Source organism: Cicer arietinum, chromosome 1 (genome assembly GCF_000331145.2).
Source record: "Cicer arietinum cultivar CDC Frontier isolate Library 1 chromosome 1, Cicar.CDCFrontier_v2.0, whole genome shotgun sequence".
Taxonomy (NCBI): Eukaryota; Viridiplantae; Streptophyta; class Magnoliopsida; order Fabales; family Fabaceae; genus Cicer; species Cicer arietinum.
This window is the reverse complement of record NC_021160.2, coordinates 45,999,409-46,018,225: the sequence shown is the minus strand read 5'-3', so window position 1 is coordinate 46,018,225 and position 18,817 is coordinate 45,999,409. Positions and strand designations below refer to the sequence as shown.

General features: G+C 26.5%; 2 protein-coding genes across 2 annotated transcripts in view; one reads left to right on the top strand and one right to left on the bottom strand.

The window, feature by feature from the left end:
- Positions 1–10,813: 10,813 nt before the first annotated feature.
- Positions 10,814–13,056, top strand: LOC101509122 (CBS domain-containing protein CBSX5). The gene is made up of 2 exons (XM_004487630.4): positions 10,814–11,248; positions 12,042–13,056. Exons 1-2 carry the CDS (start codon positions 10,926–10,928, stop codon positions 12,883–12,885), a joined length of 1,167 nt encoding a protein of 388 aa, XP_004487687.1. The 5' UTR covers positions 10,814–10,925; the 3' UTR covers positions 12,886–13,056.
- A 4,520-nt stretch (positions 13,057–17,576) lies between these two features.
- The window catches only part of LOC101509448 (ultraviolet-B receptor UVR8), a 4,977-nt gene continuing 3,736 nt past the window's right edge, over positions 17,577–18,817 (bottom strand). Inside the window, exon 6 of the mRNA XM_004487631.4 lies at positions 17,577–18,129. Coding sequence (XP_004487688.1) covers positions 17,791–18,129 — 339 coding nt within the window. The 3' untranslated portion in view covers positions 17,577–17,790. The remainder of the gene's footprint in view (positions 18,130–18,817) is intronic.

Below are 18,817 nucleotides of genomic sequence, written 5' to 3'. Positions count from 1 at the left end.
AAATTTGTTTACTTATTAAAAAGATAATGACTTATAAAAATTAAAAATAAAAACTTAGTGAGAATATGTTCCTATACTATATAAGAATATATGTGTCGATCCTATGCGATCAACTTTTAATCATCACAACACCTTATCAAACAAAAAGTAGAATATGATAAGCAAAATTACGTCAAAAAGAAAATATTATAAGCGAGGGGAATGATATCATACATCACCTTCGTATTTAATTTACTATTGATTTTTAATTTTTTAAAATTATAGTTAATAACTTTCAGTGACATTTCTCGGTACAGTTATTTTGTATTTGACACATAAAGTAATAACTCAATTATATATAAAAAATATTTAAATTAATTCGTCAATCAAACATTAATCAATGTCTCATACATGTAATTAACTTATATTTTAAAAAAATATTATAAATTATCATTAACATTTTGAGTAAGTTAAAATATAGTTCATGATGTACTTAATCCACAGTAGAATTAACCTAAAATTAGATAAACATTTAAATAAATTATTATATCATTCTTTTTTCTTTTTATTTATGTATTTAATTTCGTTAATATTGTGTCCCGATCTTTGGCCATGAGAAAATATTATTTTGTGAAAATGTTTGTATAGTTCTTTCCAAAAGAAAACTGAGTAATTAGTAATTAGTAATCTATACTATTATCTTAAACACCGATTTTAAACAAAGTTTTATCCATGTGTCGACCTACAACATTCCCTCTTATAAGATTCATTTGACATTTAAACCTTCACAAATAAATAATTTGGTCATCCGCGTCAAAATTGCATCACGGAATTAAAAAAATATTAATCTAGTCATTTGACATTTATTACTACTCCAGATGTACATTGAAATAATTTTAACTAAATTATAATTTGTGCGTTACACGGTAAAATTTAATAGATATAAAATAAAAATAATATATAATTTAAAAATAAAATTATTTTTTTAGAGTAGAATATATTCTAACATTTGTATGTTTAAAGTTAAATATATTATTAAATAATTATATATAATTTAAGTTTTTCTTTAATACAAAAAAAAGTAAAATATTGACTTATACAATTCATGTAAAGTATATTGAAATATGAGACTATTCATAAGATTTTAATTATAATTTTAGAGATGCAATTCTTGTATTTAATATTTTAAATGTAGAATTATTTTATTTAAACTTTTTGGTTTTGTTGAAGTGTCCCTCATAATAATATATTGGTTAAATAGTTATGCATTTTTTTAATATATAAAATTGTACATTTAACTATAATATGTTCTTCATTTTATAATTCAAATTGTTTTGAAACATTAGATTTATAAATTTATATACTTTTGACAATCTAAGCATGCACTAAAATGATATTGTGTATCTTGTAGTTTATTATAACATTAATTTGTGAGTTTATTAAAAACCATGTTCATTATTGCATTCAAAATATTGAAACAATTCTTCACGTGTGCAAATATATAGGTGATATATGAAAAGAACACTACAAAGCAAAATAGAAATTTCTTAAACTTCAAAAACTTTAAACAAATATAATATTTTTTACATAATAAAAATGTTTGTTACACAAAATTGTCAAGTCAAATAAGAATTCAATACATAATATAATCAAATTCTATAGTTAAGAGATTTTGAATGGAGAACAATTTTAATTAATTTAACTATTGTTTCGTCTAAATAATTAAAAAGTGAAATGAAATTTTCAAATAATTATTTGACACGGTCAAAAAACTTTAATAGTGGGTTGCAAAAAATTATATGCAAGAAAAATTTGTGAATGTTTAAGACATAAAATTTCGAGTGAATAGTGAAATAGTTAGTGGTTATTCATTCCAAATATTTAATATTATTCATTTTGTTGTTTCCATTATAATTTGTGTTTTTTAATTATAAAAAGAAAAAAATATTATGACAGACGCATTCAACATCATTGGAAAAAAACTCACCTCTTATTCAATAATAATTATATATAATCTTGAACAATAATATTGAAGTATCTATGAATTGAGAATGTGTTACACAAATAGATGTAGTTTGGTTGCATTTTATAATGTCGTTATTAGTGCTTGAACTAAGAATGTGCAAGATAGTGGTTCAAAAACAGAAGATAAATTTTGTTTTGTGTATATAGTCGAACTTACATTATGATACTTTGAAGATATTTGATGATTTGTTATTTTTTGCATGAGCTATTGAAATAAATTTTTTAATTTGGTGAGTAATTAAAGTTTTAAATGTATGATGAGTTATTAAGTGATAAATTAAATTAAAATTACATAACGTATAGAATAATTATATTTAGAAGGACAAATAAAATGAAAAGATTTACGTTACATATTGAAAAAACAAAATGAAACGAACTAGATAAAAAAAATAATATGTTTTAGAAGGCACCACATTAAATTTTTTTAGTGAATTAATAAGTATTACAAAATATGAGTTTTAAAGACACTTATTTTTAAATTCCAAAAGGAATTTTAGGAGAACAATGTGTACATCATGTCTAATTTTGGTATTGTGGCTAACATTGGATCCTATATAATAATATAACAAATATAGTATAAGGTAACTTTCTAAATAGCTACTAGAAAAAAATGTTGAATTTGGTTCCATCAACTTTATACTTAATGAATCATCAAGTGAGATACTAACTACTTGGTGGGTACGTAATGGTAAGTACAAATTGAAAAGCAAATTTTTCATAATACAATTTTAATCATTTGATGTTTCACTAATTATTTCTTATTTTCATTATATATGTAACGAGAATGCTATAGGAGTTGAAAAGACTTATGAAAGATGAAACACAATGTAAAATGATTTGATTGAAAAAACTTACAAATATTTTAAATTAATCACCTAAGTTATGTATTTATTTACAACAAGGGATATCGTTTCAAGTGTACTTTATTTGGTTCTTATGTTGATATGTTCCAGACATACAATGCAATGCAATGGTTCTTATGTTTATTTTAGTTTCTCAATTATTATTTATTTTTTATTTTGACCACTTAACTGTACTTTCATTAATTAAATTAATTATTTTTGTTAATTTATGTAAAAATTATTATATTTTGTCATCTCATCTATCTTCAAATTCATAGATCTATAATTTTTTTTTATCTCATTCAATTTAAAAATTCAGAAAATTTAACAAACTTATAATATTTAAATCCATAAACTTTCAGAACCATAACCTACAAATTTAAATCATAACCTTTCAAACTTAAAAAAATAAAAAAATAAAAATCCATAACTTTATTCTTCTGCTTTAGAATTTACCTATGAATCAACAAATCTATTCGTTAATTTTTTTAAAGAATTTGTTAAAATAAAAATTAATAAATTTATCATCTTTATCACCTATATCATCATCCAAATCTAGAAATTCATCATACTCTTCAATCTAAAAATTTAAAAAAATTCATCAAATCCATAATCTTCAAAGTCAACCTCAAATCCTGATGCAAAAACTCGTCAAACTCGAATCTTTCAAACACAAAATAGACACAAATGATATCAAATTAATGTTGGGTATGAAATTCAAACATAATCTTAAAATAAAAATAATCTATAAGTCAAACATACACACATAAAACATATTTGAAACACAAGTTTATGTGACAATTGCAATACACACATAAAAACACAAATCTACCTAAAGTCAAACACCAATAATAAATAAAAAACTCAAATCTAAACACCTTGAATTCGTAAAATTTAAAGAAAATCCCAACACGACCTTAAATCGATATGAATTGAGTAACTAAGAAACAAATACGAGAATGGTGAAAAACATTGAGTTTTCTTGTTTAGAATCCTTTGTGAATTAACAAGAAATGAGAATTTTCATTTTTATGAGTTTGAAATGTTGTAAATTTGACTTTGGGTTATAGATTTGAAATATTATGTTTATAAAATTTGTTTAGGTTTTTAGTTCGAAAAATATCGTAGATTTATGGGTTTGAAGATGAATGACATAAAAAATACGATAAAAGTTAACATTTTTGGCATAAATTAATAGAAATGATCAACTTGATTAACATAATTAAGTATAGTTATGAGATCAATATTGAATAAAAAATAAGTACAAGACTAAAATAAAAGTTAAAAGATTAAAAGAGTAATTTAGTCAATAAAAAATATTTGGTGTTCACCGACACACCGATTAAGAGAGATAAAACTAACGAGAGCGATATCATAAATGAAATATACTTAATATCATAAAAAAAAGAAAGATAAGGAGAAGATGAAGTATTGAATTATTGAATGAATTTAAAAAAAGAGGGTTCAAACATATAAGTTGATTAAAATGAGTTGGTTAGTTATAATATAGTTTTATAATTGGACTCAGTATTATCTCTTTAATTGATTATTTTCACAATCAAATACTAGTGAGCAAACAAAGTTTGAAAAGTTTTGTAGAGCAAAAAAAAGAAAAAAAATTAACAATGCTGAAATTCTTGAGAAATTCAAGGCCAAATATTCTAAAGTTGAGGTACATATGTTTAGAAAGGGTCTCAAGTTGCTTTTACTTAATGATGAAGTTGCAGTTTGCCGTTCAATTACAAATGATGTTTATCAAAAAGTTTTAAAGAATGTTCGTTTTATATTCATATTATTCGTTTCAATGATTCACAAATGGCGTTGTTTGTCAATCTTTTTATTTATTGTAGGGATATATTTTTTGAATAATAGAAGTAATTTTTAGTTCAATGTTGAGATTTATGATCAATAAAAATAGAGATAATTACTCAATGTATACTATTATTTTCAATATCTTTGTTTGTAACTTTAATTTTGATATTTTTAAAAACAATAATGTTTTTAAGGTTATATTTTCTTATCAAGTTCTTTTGCACTCCACATCTTCAATAGAGTAAGTTATAATTCCATGGCCATGTCAATATAATATTTCTAACATTTATCTATAGAATGTTATCCAATATTACTTAAAATTTACACAATAATAATAATTTTTCATTAATAATATAAACAAAAAATATACACATTTCACATTTAATAAGAATATAATTTATCTTTTTTTATGTCATGTTCAAATCAATCAATACTTAAATAAAATGTGATTGAAATTAACCAATAAAAATTATAACCAAATTAAACCTAATTGTCTATCTTTTGAACATTTTCCATTATGTGATTGTTATATTAAACACTCATCAATATAAAAATTATAACCAAATTAATTCCGTTTTCACCATTTTAGTCGGATAATTTGTAAAAAATACCATCTTTACAAGATTAATTTTATATAAATAAATAAAACATATATTTTATTAATTAAATATATATTTTAAAAGTTTAACTAGTAGGTAGATTCTTAAACTATTTATAAATTGATCCCTAAATTAGAATAGATTATAATTATATTATTGGATTAATATGTTTTATGCGCTATTAGTTCCTTTTATTTTAGTTGGCTGATGGTTAAACAAACAATTAAAAGGTTTTTTTTTTTACAACAGTCAATATAATATTAGTAATTAATACTATTATTATTGTTAGTATTTTGTTGAATGCAGGCATATATGAACTCCTTTACACTTTACTCTCTAACTCTTCTCTTTTTAATCACTAAATTAATTTTATATCACCTTTAACAAACAATAGCGAAGGGAATGGTCTAATTACAAAAAAAAACTATTAGTTAAAGAAGTTGATTATACATTTTTTTTTTAGTTTAGGAATCTATTTAAACAAGATAAAAACGTGAAAAATGATATACTATATGCTTAAATGATACTTGAGATATCATTTGGACAAATGTTCATAAAAAGTGAAAATATGTTTTAAGTTAGTGTGAGAAAATCGAATACATCTATTTTTTTTTCTATGTTTATACTTCCTATAAAGTGAAATATGAGCCTAAATATTAAATTAACATTAAATATATTATTTAATTACCATTTTATAAGACCAACTACACCAACATTTTAGTTACTTTTTTGTTTGTTTATCATTCATTCCATAAGGAATATATTATAAGCCTAAATATTAAATGTTTTAAAAAAATTTGTGATTGAACAAATTGATAAACATAAAATGACATAATTTTTTTATAGATATTACTTAATTTCTTCAATTGATACTTTTATACAAATCAATTAATAATAAACATTACATAATATTTTTCAATTAATAAAATAAATTTATGCTAGTTAATTTTTTTAATTATAACAAATTGTTCATTTTTTATTATCATTTAAATTGTTATTTCAATTAGTTTTTATACTTTAAAGAAATAATGAATTATTCATTAACGATTTATTTATTATTTAAAATGTTATTTCAATTAACTTTTATGCTTTACAGAAATAGATGAATTATAAAATAAATATTTGTAAAAGAATATACTTACGAGAGATCCTACTAAAGAGATTTTCCAATTCTATTTAAATCATCATAATGTTAGTGTGAGAAGAATTCATTAATAAAAGGTTATAACAATATTTTCTTTACTCTTTTGCAAAATATATAAAATCATTTAAAAAGAAAAAAAATTAATTAATATTATGTGAATAAAAATAAAAGGAAAAATTGTAAACTATTAAAATAATAATAAGAACACAACTGTAAACAATCATCTATGATAGAACTCATATAAAATAACTAATAATGATGTTCTATCAAAGCCAAAATAACATATAAAGAATACGACTTAGCCACAAGATCTAAAAATATCAAATCATTTGCAAACTCTAGACCCTTCTGGATAACTATATTTAGAGGTATTTGTGGTGCAAAAATTAAATTGAATTGGATCATATTAATGATTTAGTTCAGTTTTTAAAAATTAATTTCGAATCAAGTTCAATTTATAATCGATTTAAAAATGCTTTAATATTTTAAACAAATTTTTAGTTAAAATCAATTTTGAACTAGTTTTTCGAGTTTGACAAATTTTTTTTTTTTTTGAGAAACTTTTTTTTTTTTCGAAAAAAATTTTTGAGAAAAGAATTTCTCGAAAATAATTTAATTTTTTTTCATAAAATAAAGTTTTGATTTTTTTCGAAAAAATCAAATTTTAAAAATTTCCCAAAAAAAAAATCTTAATTGAGATTGAAATTTTTTTAAAATGATTAAACTAATTTTTAAATTAAGTTTGGTTAACTGATTTGTTTTAAATATGTAGTTCAATCATTAAATTGATTTGATTTTTATATGTGTATAGTCCAATCCAATTTATTAATATGATCTAATTAACTATATATTTTGCACACCACTAACTATACTTTCTACTACATTTGAATCTGGCAATGAATGAACAAATCAACTACCACTTTGTTTGCATTTCTTTGTTAGGGAGTCCGGAGAGTGTTGAGAGCAACAATGAACTAAACGTCTAAGATTTCTAAGAGACATTGACACCATATCTCCACTCAAAACCTTAATGCATTAGGTATATGAGTCACCACTCTTATATATCAAACATTTAACTCTTGTATCAACTCTGCATTACAAAATTGAATGACAAAGTCAACATTCACATTCTCAAAGCAATTTTGTTTCTTGCCAACTATATCTCATAACTAACAACCTTAATATGTTGTATTATCTCTTTTGACTTAGTTTGTATAAATGCTCTCAATCTATTATGTAAAAGAAAATTTTATATTCTCAACAGAATGATAAAAAGGGATTCTCAAACAAGAAACAAAATCAAACTTGTTTAGACCACTCATATTCTATAAACTAGTGAGAGATTGTTTCTATGCTTTGGTTACAAACAAAGAGCGCACATAGACAAACACCTAACACCCTTATTAAACAAAGTATGTTTAAGCGGTATTTCATGCATAATTCACCATATAAGTTGAGTATGTTTCAAAATGGATTTTATCTTCACTATGCGAAAAATGGTATTTTACAGCGCTTTTTTTAAGCCATTTACAGCGTTTTTTCAAAAAAGTAAGCGCTGTAGTATCCAGCGCTGTAAAAAGATACAACATCGCTCTTTAAAATAAAAAAAAGCGCTGTAAATCTCTTCTAAAAACGCGCTGCTTGTTGTATTAGTTTTACGACGCTTTTTAAAAAAAGCGCTGTAATATGCATTCCTTTATTTCAATTAGATCTCTTTCTGGGATTATAACAACAATCTCATTCATAAATCATAATATACAGTATCTGCAGTCTATGTTGTTAGTTTGACGAGAGCACTATAAAATAAAACATATAAGTCAATAAATATTTGCGGATTGATTGTTAATGAAATTTTAAAGCCATACATTTCAAACCTTTATTAGAATCCATGTGATTTATTTGATTTTTGCTTCGACAATGTAGCACCCATTTGAGCTCGGAAAACTTGTAAAACACTATCAAATAAATGTGATTATTAGCATTAACAGACACACACTATATATATATATAATAAATGAATACAATACCTGAAGAGTGTGAAGAAATACGTAGAGTTCATAAGGTTACGGTTTCGTTTAAGAAGAAACAGCGAAAATGCGCAGAAATACGAACGGTTCGTAGGACAGAGTAGGGTTCTCATTGAGAAGAGTATGTAATAATGTTCGTAGGGATAGTAACAAATATGGAGATGATTTGCAATGGAGATGGTTAACAATATGGTTCGTAGGACATTAGGGTTCGCAATGAGAAGGATAATGAAGAGGAGAAGGACACTGAAGTGTAGTGAAGTTTATGTAATAAAGAGGAAACTGAAGCGATTTACTGTTATATTTTATTTTTTAAAAGCCTATTACAGCGCTTTTTTTAAAAAGCGCTGTAAAAGACCTCTTTATTTTACTTTTTAAAAGCCTATTACAGCGCTTTTTTTAAAAAGCGCTGTAAAAGACCTTCTTATTTTATTTTTTAAAAGCCTATTACAGCACTTTTTTTAAAAAGCGTTGTAAAAGACCTTCTTATTTTATTTTTTAAAAGCCTATTACAGCGCTTTTTTTAAAGAGCGCTGTAAAAGACCTCCTTATTTTACTTTTTAAAAGCCTATTACAGCGCTCTTTTTAAAAAGCGCTGTAAAATACCTTCTTATTTTATTTTTTAAAAGCCTATTACAGCGCTTTTTTTAAAGAGCGCTGTAAAAGACCTCCTTATTTTACTTTTAAAAGCCTATTACAGCGCTTTTTTAAAGAGCGCTGTAAAAGACCTCCTTATTTTATTTTTTGAAAGTCTATTACAGCGCTTTTTTACAGACTTTTTAAAGCGCTTGTCCAAAAGCGCTGTAAAAGACCTCCTTATTTTTTTTTAAAAAACCTTTTTACAGCGCTTTTCCAAAAAGCGCTCTAATAGGTCATTTAATTATGTGAAATCAAAGTCTTTTACAGCGCTTTTTTTATAGTGCTTGTCAAAAAAGCGCTGTTGTATCCTCCGTTATTTTTAAAATATCATGCAACAGCGCTTGTATTTAATAAGCGCTATAAAAGACGCGCTATAAAATGTCATTTTTGGCGTAGTGCTTCTACTATTGACCAAACTATCTTCTCATTTGCAAACCATGACTAATGAGAGTGAATCAATCCCTATCTAATTTTAAGAAACTTGTAAGTAGATTTAACACTAAATGTCTCATGCATTTCATGCCCTCAAATAAAAGAGTCAATTGCATGAAATTATGCAACATGATTTGAAGAATTTGATGTGCCTCAAAAAGAAAGGAAAATATTATGAATCAACTATTCATTCCAACATCTAGCATCATGATCAATTAATTAACTCTGAAACAAAATAAATATCAATATGTGACAGTTTTAGAGTTCATACCTTGTAGTCATGTTGAGGATGCAACCAACCATCCTTCCATATGTGAATAAGGTGACCATCTCCCACTCTTCATTGCTTTGCTTTGTGGATCACTTCGCCACAAGTTTCTAAAATACTTCTCCATGTATAACTATGAGAAAAAAGAGTTTGCTAATTTCACATGTATAGTCATATTTTAATATTTAACATGTATTTTAATAAAATGTTTTGTATTGTTTGCAATCTAAATTAAGTATTTAAATTAAAATTTATATTGTGTTACACCTTTTTCTATTTTCTAATATTATACCTTTTTTCTATTTTAAAAAATCTATTTTTTTTAAATTAAAAAAAAAATACTATTAACAACAAAGATACTTTCTAATACAAAATTTCACTAAAAAAACTAATATATATAAAATTTAAAATCTATCTCCTTAAAATAGATATAGCGTAATTTACATTAACAAAAGTATAACTTCCTACCTATCTCTAAGTTAAAAAAATTTAACAGGTTAATTTATCTCAAAATTTAAGGACTTTATCGTAAAGAAAATTAGTTTCTCTTAAAAAAATTTAAGGATCGAAATGACGCATAACTTAAATATAAGAAAAAAAACACAATTTAATTTAATGATAGCAAAAGAACACATAATTTGTAAATAAATAAAAAAAACGCCATTTATATTAAAGATAAGTAGATAACAATTGTACTAATTCTAAATAAAAAAAGTAGCTATACTTTTTTTAATATAAAGCGTAGCTGTATTTTACTTTTTTGGTACCAGTTGTACTTTTTTATCTTTACATATCAAGAACAATTTAAAAGAATTTAAAAGTTTGGTACAATGCTAAAAATAAAAATATTAAGTATCTTTTAGCCAAGTAAAAGCAAAATCGGTGAGTCTGAGCACGAGGCCCACTTGCATCAAAAGAAAAAAGTGCATATTATTTTTAATTTATTAATTTATGACGTAATAAAAAACGTAGGTCCCACAACTATCTTGTACCATAGTACGTATTCTTCTCCTACTTAAAACTGAAATTCACGTTATAAAAACACGCTTTTCACCTTTCACAATTTTCATTCTCCCAAAAACCACGAGTTTTCATCTTTTTTTTTTTCTTCTTTCATACTCTCTACGCCGCCGCGTTCACCGGAGCACCATTCATTGCATGGCAGTTTCCTTTCTGGCATATGAGTTATCTGAACTCTGTCTCGGTAAGCCGCCGTTGAGGTCGGTATCGACGTCGGCGACCATCGCGGAGGCAATTGATGTTTTGAGAAGCTCCGGCGAGAGTTTCGTGAGTGTTTGGCAGTGCGACCATTCGGAATTTGGTCGATGTGAATGTGTGGGGAAAATTTGTATGGTTGATGTTATTTGTTTCCTTTGTAAAGAGGAAAGTCTTTTGTGTCCTTCTTCTGCTCTTAAGGCTTCGGTTTCTCAGGTTTTGCCTAGGGTTCATGATCTTGTTGTGCATCTAGAACCTTCTTCTAGGTACTTTTTATTTCATTATTATAATTGAGGATTAGTTTATGATACTATGGTTGATTATTATTAATTTTTAATACTTTATTTAAGTTGTTGAGTATTTTTTTTTGGTTAATTATAATGTGGTGAGTTAGGTGAATCTGAAATTTGGCTTCTAGAGGTTTTGATAATTGTTGAGTTTTGGATTTTGGAGTGTTTAATTTAGATGGAAAAGAGAGTTAATTAACGTAGTTATGGATCTCGACCGTCTGATTTAAATTAATGGCATAGATTATTTGAAGTTGATTTGGTGGAATTAATTGTATGGATTATTTAAAGTTGATATGGTGAATGAGTAAATTTAAGTGATCTGATATCAAATTAATGACTGAGATTATTTACTGTGTGATGCAATTAAAACAGCGAATCTTGATTCAAAAGAGAGTATGGAGAGTACTCACTCTTGTAACTGCATCACACAGTACGTATAGATTCGCTGGTGTAACTACATCACACCATAAGTCACCAAATCTTGAATTTTGAGAATGCAACAACATTGAAACTACAACAATTAGAAGTTTCTAGATGGAACTTGAGATTCTACTATCAAAAATATGCCATGAAATTGCTGAATCTGGCTTTTTTGCGGGGTTTAATTTTTGAAGTGTGAAATTTACAGGGAAAGGGGAGGGTAATTATTTATCTATAGGTTCTTGTTGAAGTTTGAAATTATGTTTTAATGTGTGTTTTTTAGTATAATCAAAGGTTAAGAGTTGTGGTTAATTAACCCTCCTCCTTGTTAATTTTTTTGATGTTTCAGCTTATTGGAAGCTATTGATCTCATACTCAAGGGAGCACAGAATCTTGTGGTGCCAATTTTACCCACAAAAAGAGGTGGCAATTCAAGGAGAAAACAGCAACAGAAATCACTAGCAATCAACAGCCATAATGGTGTTGAATTCTGTTGGTTAACTCAAGAGGATGTGATAAGGTTCTTGCTCGGTTCCATTGGCCTCTTCACACCGCTCCCAGCACTTTCCATCGATGCTCTTGATATCATCGACTCTGATGTCCTCGCCATCGATTATTATTCCCCTGCATCTTCTGCTGTTGAGGCCATCTCGAAATCCCTCACAGAACAAACTTCTGTTGCAATTGTTGACAACGATGGGACTTTCATTGGTGAGATATCACCTTTCACACTTGCTTATTGTGACGAGACGGTCGCGGCTGCGATCACAACTTTGTCTGCAGGGGACTTGATGTCCTACATTGACTGTGGTGGACCACCAGAGGATCTGGTTAGAATTGTAAAGGCAAGGCTGAAGGAGAAGAATTTGGAGAAAATGCTAGAGGAGTTTACGATTTTGACCTCCTTGACTGGCGAGGTGTCGGCGTCCTCTTCCTCTGATGAGGAGACTCCAACAAGGAATGCGGCGCGGTCGCTGAAGTACTCAAGGTCATCGAGCTTCTCGCCTAGGTTCGTGAGGAAGGCAGAGGCTATAGTGTGTCATCCTAAGAGCTCTTTGATTGCTGTGATGATTCAAGCAATTGCTCATAGAGTGAACTACTTGTGGGTTATTGAAGATGATTGCAGCTTAGTTGGTATTGTTACTTTTTCTAATATCTTGAAGGTGTTCAGAGATCATTTAGAAATCATTTAGATGTTAGGATAATTGAGACAATGTTTTTGCTTTGGATGTGGATAGTGAAGAATGAACCTTGGCCTGTGAACATGGCCCTTCTGTTATGAATAACTTCAGTTTAGCTAATGAGGCCTGATGTTTTTCTTTATTTAAGTGTGCTTCAATTCTAATAAATTTCTCTTTGATACATTTTCTTTGTTAAGAACCAGGTTTATGTTGTGTTTTTTGGTGCAGATACTTCAAATGTTTTTCTCCATGAAAATTGTGTTTATGCTATTAAAAACAAAACAAATGAAATTGGATACATTGTAAGAAAGCAACTAGACTTCTCCATCGTCTTGGCTTCAGATGTTTTGTGGTTGAGGTTAGAAGCAAGTATTCTGTTTATTTGGTTAGTAAAACATCTGTTGACAGTATTTTCTGAAAAGTGTAATTCCGGAAAATTTAAGTCTCACATTTTAAAAGAGATAAGATTAAAAAATAGTTTATAAAGAGTAACATTTTTCATTTTATAAGGATGAGTAATACTTATAAAAATTAAGAATTTAGCTCTTCTAAAGTGAAAAATTAATAAAGTAAGTGAATTAATTGTTAATATTATAACCACTCAATACTCATGATTGATTATGTATATGTACATAATATCACACATTCATTTAATTATCAATAATTGATATTATTCACTTTTATCCTTCTCACAATTTTCCTTCAGAGAAGGAAATCAAAAAATTGAATATGTCAATGTTATCCATAATCAATTTGGGTCGTCCATCTCCACATTGGAGCCTCATAAGGATTGAATCATTTACCGCTTTTTGTCTATAAAATGGTTGGTAGTTAGTTGAACACTACCATCTGTAGAAGAGAAATATTCTATGATGAGAATTCAAAATTTTACGGCTGTTGATAGGAAGGTTAATTTGTTTCTTAGTGTGTCACAAGACATAAAGAGAGCATTTTATTTTAGTTTGTTTTGCTTTGATAGCAACTAATTCAGCAAATTGTACAAATTGTTTTTTTCTTTGACCGAAACTTATTACGAAAATAGAAAAAGACAGCTTATATCACCTTTAAAGTTAAAATAATGGTTCATTCTGAAATATTGTTGAAGCATTGTGACTTAAGGTGAACACGGTCAAGTTTATTAACTTTTTTCAAAAAAAAAATTTAAATATCTTTTACGTGTAACTAAGAAATTATGATCTATTTAAGAAATTGATTTCTTTTAATATATATATATATTTTTAATATATATAAATCAATTAAATCTCTAATCAAATGTTTGGTTACAAGACCATACATATCTCTTAACTCCTATGTTTGGTTACAAGACCATACACTTTAAAAACCAGGTTCGGGTTGGTCTTAATGTAGTTTGATCACAAATTAGTTATATTTAGCTTTCATCTTTAAAATTGATTCAAACTCTCGAATCAATTCTCAAATTCATTAAAAGTAGCATGTAAAAAAAATATATTCAAACTTTTCTAACAAGAATCCATAAAAATTAATTTTTTTTGCGTAATTTTTTATATTTAATTTTCATCACATTAAATTTTGCCCTAAACAAATAAAATCAAATTATTTATTGTAACGGCATAACAGAGTTACAATTCTCAGTCGTCCAATTTAAATCGATGACTGAAATCGTTTCACACAATAAAATTTGATTGTGTGATTTAAATTATTTAATATAAAATTAATAGTTAAAATGAACTTTTATGGTTATATCGCAATCTCAAAAAAAATACCTCACTTTCAAATTTTTTTTTCTCCTCATTCATCCATTTTTTCGTTAGTTTTTCCGTGAAATAAAAAAAACTCTTGTATTGTCACAAAATTCAAATACACTTACAAAAATGAAGAAAAAAGTAAAAAGAAATTATGTAGTATGTATCTCTCATATAATTAAATGATATAAATTTTTATATATATGTGTAGAAATCTTATACCTAAAATTTTGTAGCCACTCAAATATTTTAAAACAATCATTTTCCAACTCACCCTTCTCCCCCACTCTCACTCTCTCTCAATTCACTCTCTCATTTGTCCTCCTCTTTATTTCATCTTTATCATGAAGCATTCACAAAGAAAGGACGATTAAAATCCATAATCCAGACAAAACATCCTTCTCATTATTTCATACTCTCATTTATTATTTCACAAGCACTAATATTTTTACTTTCATTTTTATACATTAAAATTCATTTATTACACTCTTTTAAATAATAAATGAACGTATCTCAAAACAAACACAAAAGTAAGTAATAAAAATAGATAAAAATGTAGTAGAGACTCGTATTTAAGTTTGTTACCAAACCTTGGTATGTTATTTATTGTGTTTGAATACTTTCACCATTCTGGTACCAACTTTTATTTGGATTTTTGAGTCACTTTATATATCATTGCCATTGAAATTTATGTGCCTGGCTAAATTAAGTCTTAGCTGAAATTATAGATGGCAACATTTTAGCAATAAAAAAGTGATGGTTTATACACATGACACGTTTCCTTGGAAGAATTTAAGTTTGGAACAAGAAACAAAATGCAAGATAGTAGATCTTTTTTTGCTAGAACTAGAGTCATTAAAGACATTTATCGACTATTAGACATTTTACACTATACTATAAATAAACCAAGTACAGCTACACTATTCTCATGTGACAAGCAAGTTTTTTTTTTTTTTTTTAACAAGCAAGGCTTTTTATTTTTTATTTTTTATTTTATTTTTTTATGTTTAAGTAATCTAATAGTTAGATTGATATTCTTAATGTAGAGAAATGAAGATTCAATCATATTCGAAGTCGATCCTCTACAAATTAACTATATTATATTATTTTTAAAAATCATATTAATAATTTGATATAATCGGCGTTAATAAAAAAATTTCGTCCCGATTTGATTGATTTTTAGATTCGTCCCTGTTTACAACTATTATATACCTGATAATACGCCTGTAATTTCTTTTTCTTTTTTCATAAAAAGAAAAAAAGAAAAGGAAATGATGCGATCTAGTTAATTTTTTTATGGATATAAAAATGAATGCACATGCGATCTAGTTAATTTTTTTATGGATATAAAAATGAATGCACATTCATCATCATTTTTACATATTAGGAAAATGACATATATCAATGTAAATATTGAAACATAAGGAAAGGTACGTTTTTTAAAAGAAAACATAAATTACATGCATGTATCAATCGGTGTTGTTAGTACTTCAATAATTCGGCAGATATCTTCCAAAAAATAAAATAAAATAGTTTTGCTGATAAAAAATTCGTGCAAAAATATTTTTAGCTGTTTTTTAACGACATTTACACAAACAAATAAAGTCAATAGGTATTTTTACTTTCAATAAAATTATTTATCTTTTTTATAAAATACTTTTAACTAGTATTCATTTCAACTATTTTTCTCTTTACAATAAATAGGAACACAATTTAACTATAAAATTGATAAAACAAAAATCGTAAAATACATCGATATTAATGACAAACAAAAAAGGTAATAATGCATATGTATATATTGATGTAGACAGGTGCAATTTTAGATCAACTTATTTTTTCCTTAGAATAGATGATTATTTTCTATAATTTCAAGGAAACAGAACACTTAAATCTCTATTTCTATAAACTCCTATACTTTACAAGTTTTTGCAATTTTTTTTTTTTCTGATACCAGTGAGATGAAAGACATGAACATGAATCATCTACATTTGTGCAACAATTATAAGAACAATTAAATCTAGAGAGAAAAATATTTTTCTCTTAATCCAATAGTCTGTAAAAGTGTTAGCACTATAAAGTAGCAATAGAGAATCCAACCACAAAAGACATATACCACTAAAGAAGCAAAGATATTAATTCAAAGAGTACAAAAAATTAACCACCCAAAAATATTAGGCCCCTTTCTACTAAGACTATGAAAACTACATTAACTATAGTTCCACCTTCTAATACTAAGGAGAGATCTAGAAATTAAAACAATTTTTTTTTATTAGGTTTGATTAAAATTGATGATTTGAAAAAGTTCACTATTTAAAATTTGTATTTAATTCTTTTATTTTCTCTTATATTATTGTTCTAGAGTGTTAAGAGATGTAATTCAAATATTTACTTTAGAGAGTATGAGTGTAGTGAAGACCATAGAAAGGATAGTGAGAACTATCTTAATTTTTTCTACACTTCTAAAATTTATAAGTTATTTTCTTGTGTTTTTATTGTTATTTAAAATTATCTCTTTGCCCATTTTTCCCAAAGATTTTCTTCATTCATTTTTCTAAAGAGAACAATGCGCTTAATATTCTATTATAAATAGATGTTAGTCATCTATGTGTCCTAATCTTAATGGTTCTAAAAACAAATACTAAAAACATAAAAAATTAAGTTAACAACCAATATATTAAAATACTAAAAGAAATGTCTTAATTAATAATTCATGGGTTAGATCAACTTTAAGCCTTCTATCAAAAGATGTGTTGTCATATTTGTTGAGAGAGTATAAAAAATCATGTATTTTAAATCTCATTAAATAAAACAACAAATTATTTTTTTGACAGCAATAACAACTTATTATTGAATCCCACGACATTGACAAATTGAGAGAAGACTATATAAAAATATATCAATATCAGGTTAAAAATACTTTGGAGGACTAATACCAAAGTCTCATTAATAAAATGGCTGGGGAGAAAGAACAATAAGAGCTAAGCAAAAATAAAACACACCCTTCAACTTATTGAAAAATGGTTACATTCACAATCATGCGTGTTAATATCATTATCATTATTTGTTCACAACTATAAAATATAATATAAAACATTAAACTTATACATTAGAAATTAATCACACTAGAAAAGTCAGGTAAAATCATATAAAGATTATGTGATTGCTTTTGATGTGTCTGTCATTAGATGGTGCTTTATAACATAGGGTCAACATCTTCAGTTGTATTATTATTTTGTATGAAAATTTCTGTAGGTTCAAGGCATTCTCTTAATGTGTCATGACCAAGTTGAGCTCTTTCATTGTCTCCAAAGCCAAATATTTGTCCACGGTTAGTGACTACAACAGTGTGGTATAGGCCAGTGCTAATTTGAGAAACATGGTGAGATCTTAATGTGTTTAAGATTCTAGGCTTCAAGACTTTATCAGATACCCTTCTGTCCAAAAATCCTAGGCTGCCAAATCCCATTGAGCCAAAACCATAGACCAAACCTGAATCAACTAGAACAAAGGTTTTTCTCTTTCTTGCACACACCTACATGTAATAATAATAATAATAATGTGAATAGAATAGGACTGAGTAGTCTCATCGTGAATCATAATATAAGGATGAAAAAAGACTTGAGTTTCAGAAAGAAAAAACAATTGTTTGGTTTGAGAAAGCGTTTTGTAGGTTGTTTTTAAATTACAAGCATCATTTTGTTTTAACTTTTGTTTATAAGAAAAAGTTTAGATAAGTTGAGTTCTACGGGATCAAGACAACCTCGAAGCTTAGAGATCACTGACAGAGTTACTTACAGATTACCCACCAACAGAATCTTTACACTAGCAACAGAAGTTGAACTCATGCCCTTGTGCTGTAGGAGTAGACTCCTATACCAACTAGATCAACCTTAGTTGGCAATTTTTTTACTTTGTTTTCTATTTTTAAAGATTTGTACTTGATATATTGAAAACAACTTTTGTAGAGTTCATTAATTTGTGAAAACAGTTTTGGAGTGAACAATTGTTGCATTTTATGAAAGCAATGAAAATGTCAAAAGAATTATTTTCATTATTTCTCGAAATGCATCATCTTTAATTAGCTCTTCATCTCATCTCTATAACCATGATTCACTTCAGGAGTCTCTCATCTTCTTCATAACAAGTTAAAATGAACACATATTTAAAAAAATAAAAACAAGTGTTTTCATTTTCACAAAATAAACACACCCTTATGTTTC

Bases quoted from the DNA above. Each gene is read 5' to 3' on its own strand.
- LOC101509122 (XM_004487630.4), top strand. From the start codon at position 10,926: ATGGCAGTTTCCTTTCTGGCATATGAGTTATCTGAACTCTGTCTCGGT. The intron at 11,249-12,041 runs GTACTTTTTATT...TTGATGTTTCAG, and splicing joins CATCTAGAACCTTCTTCTAG to CTTATTGGAAGCTATTGATC.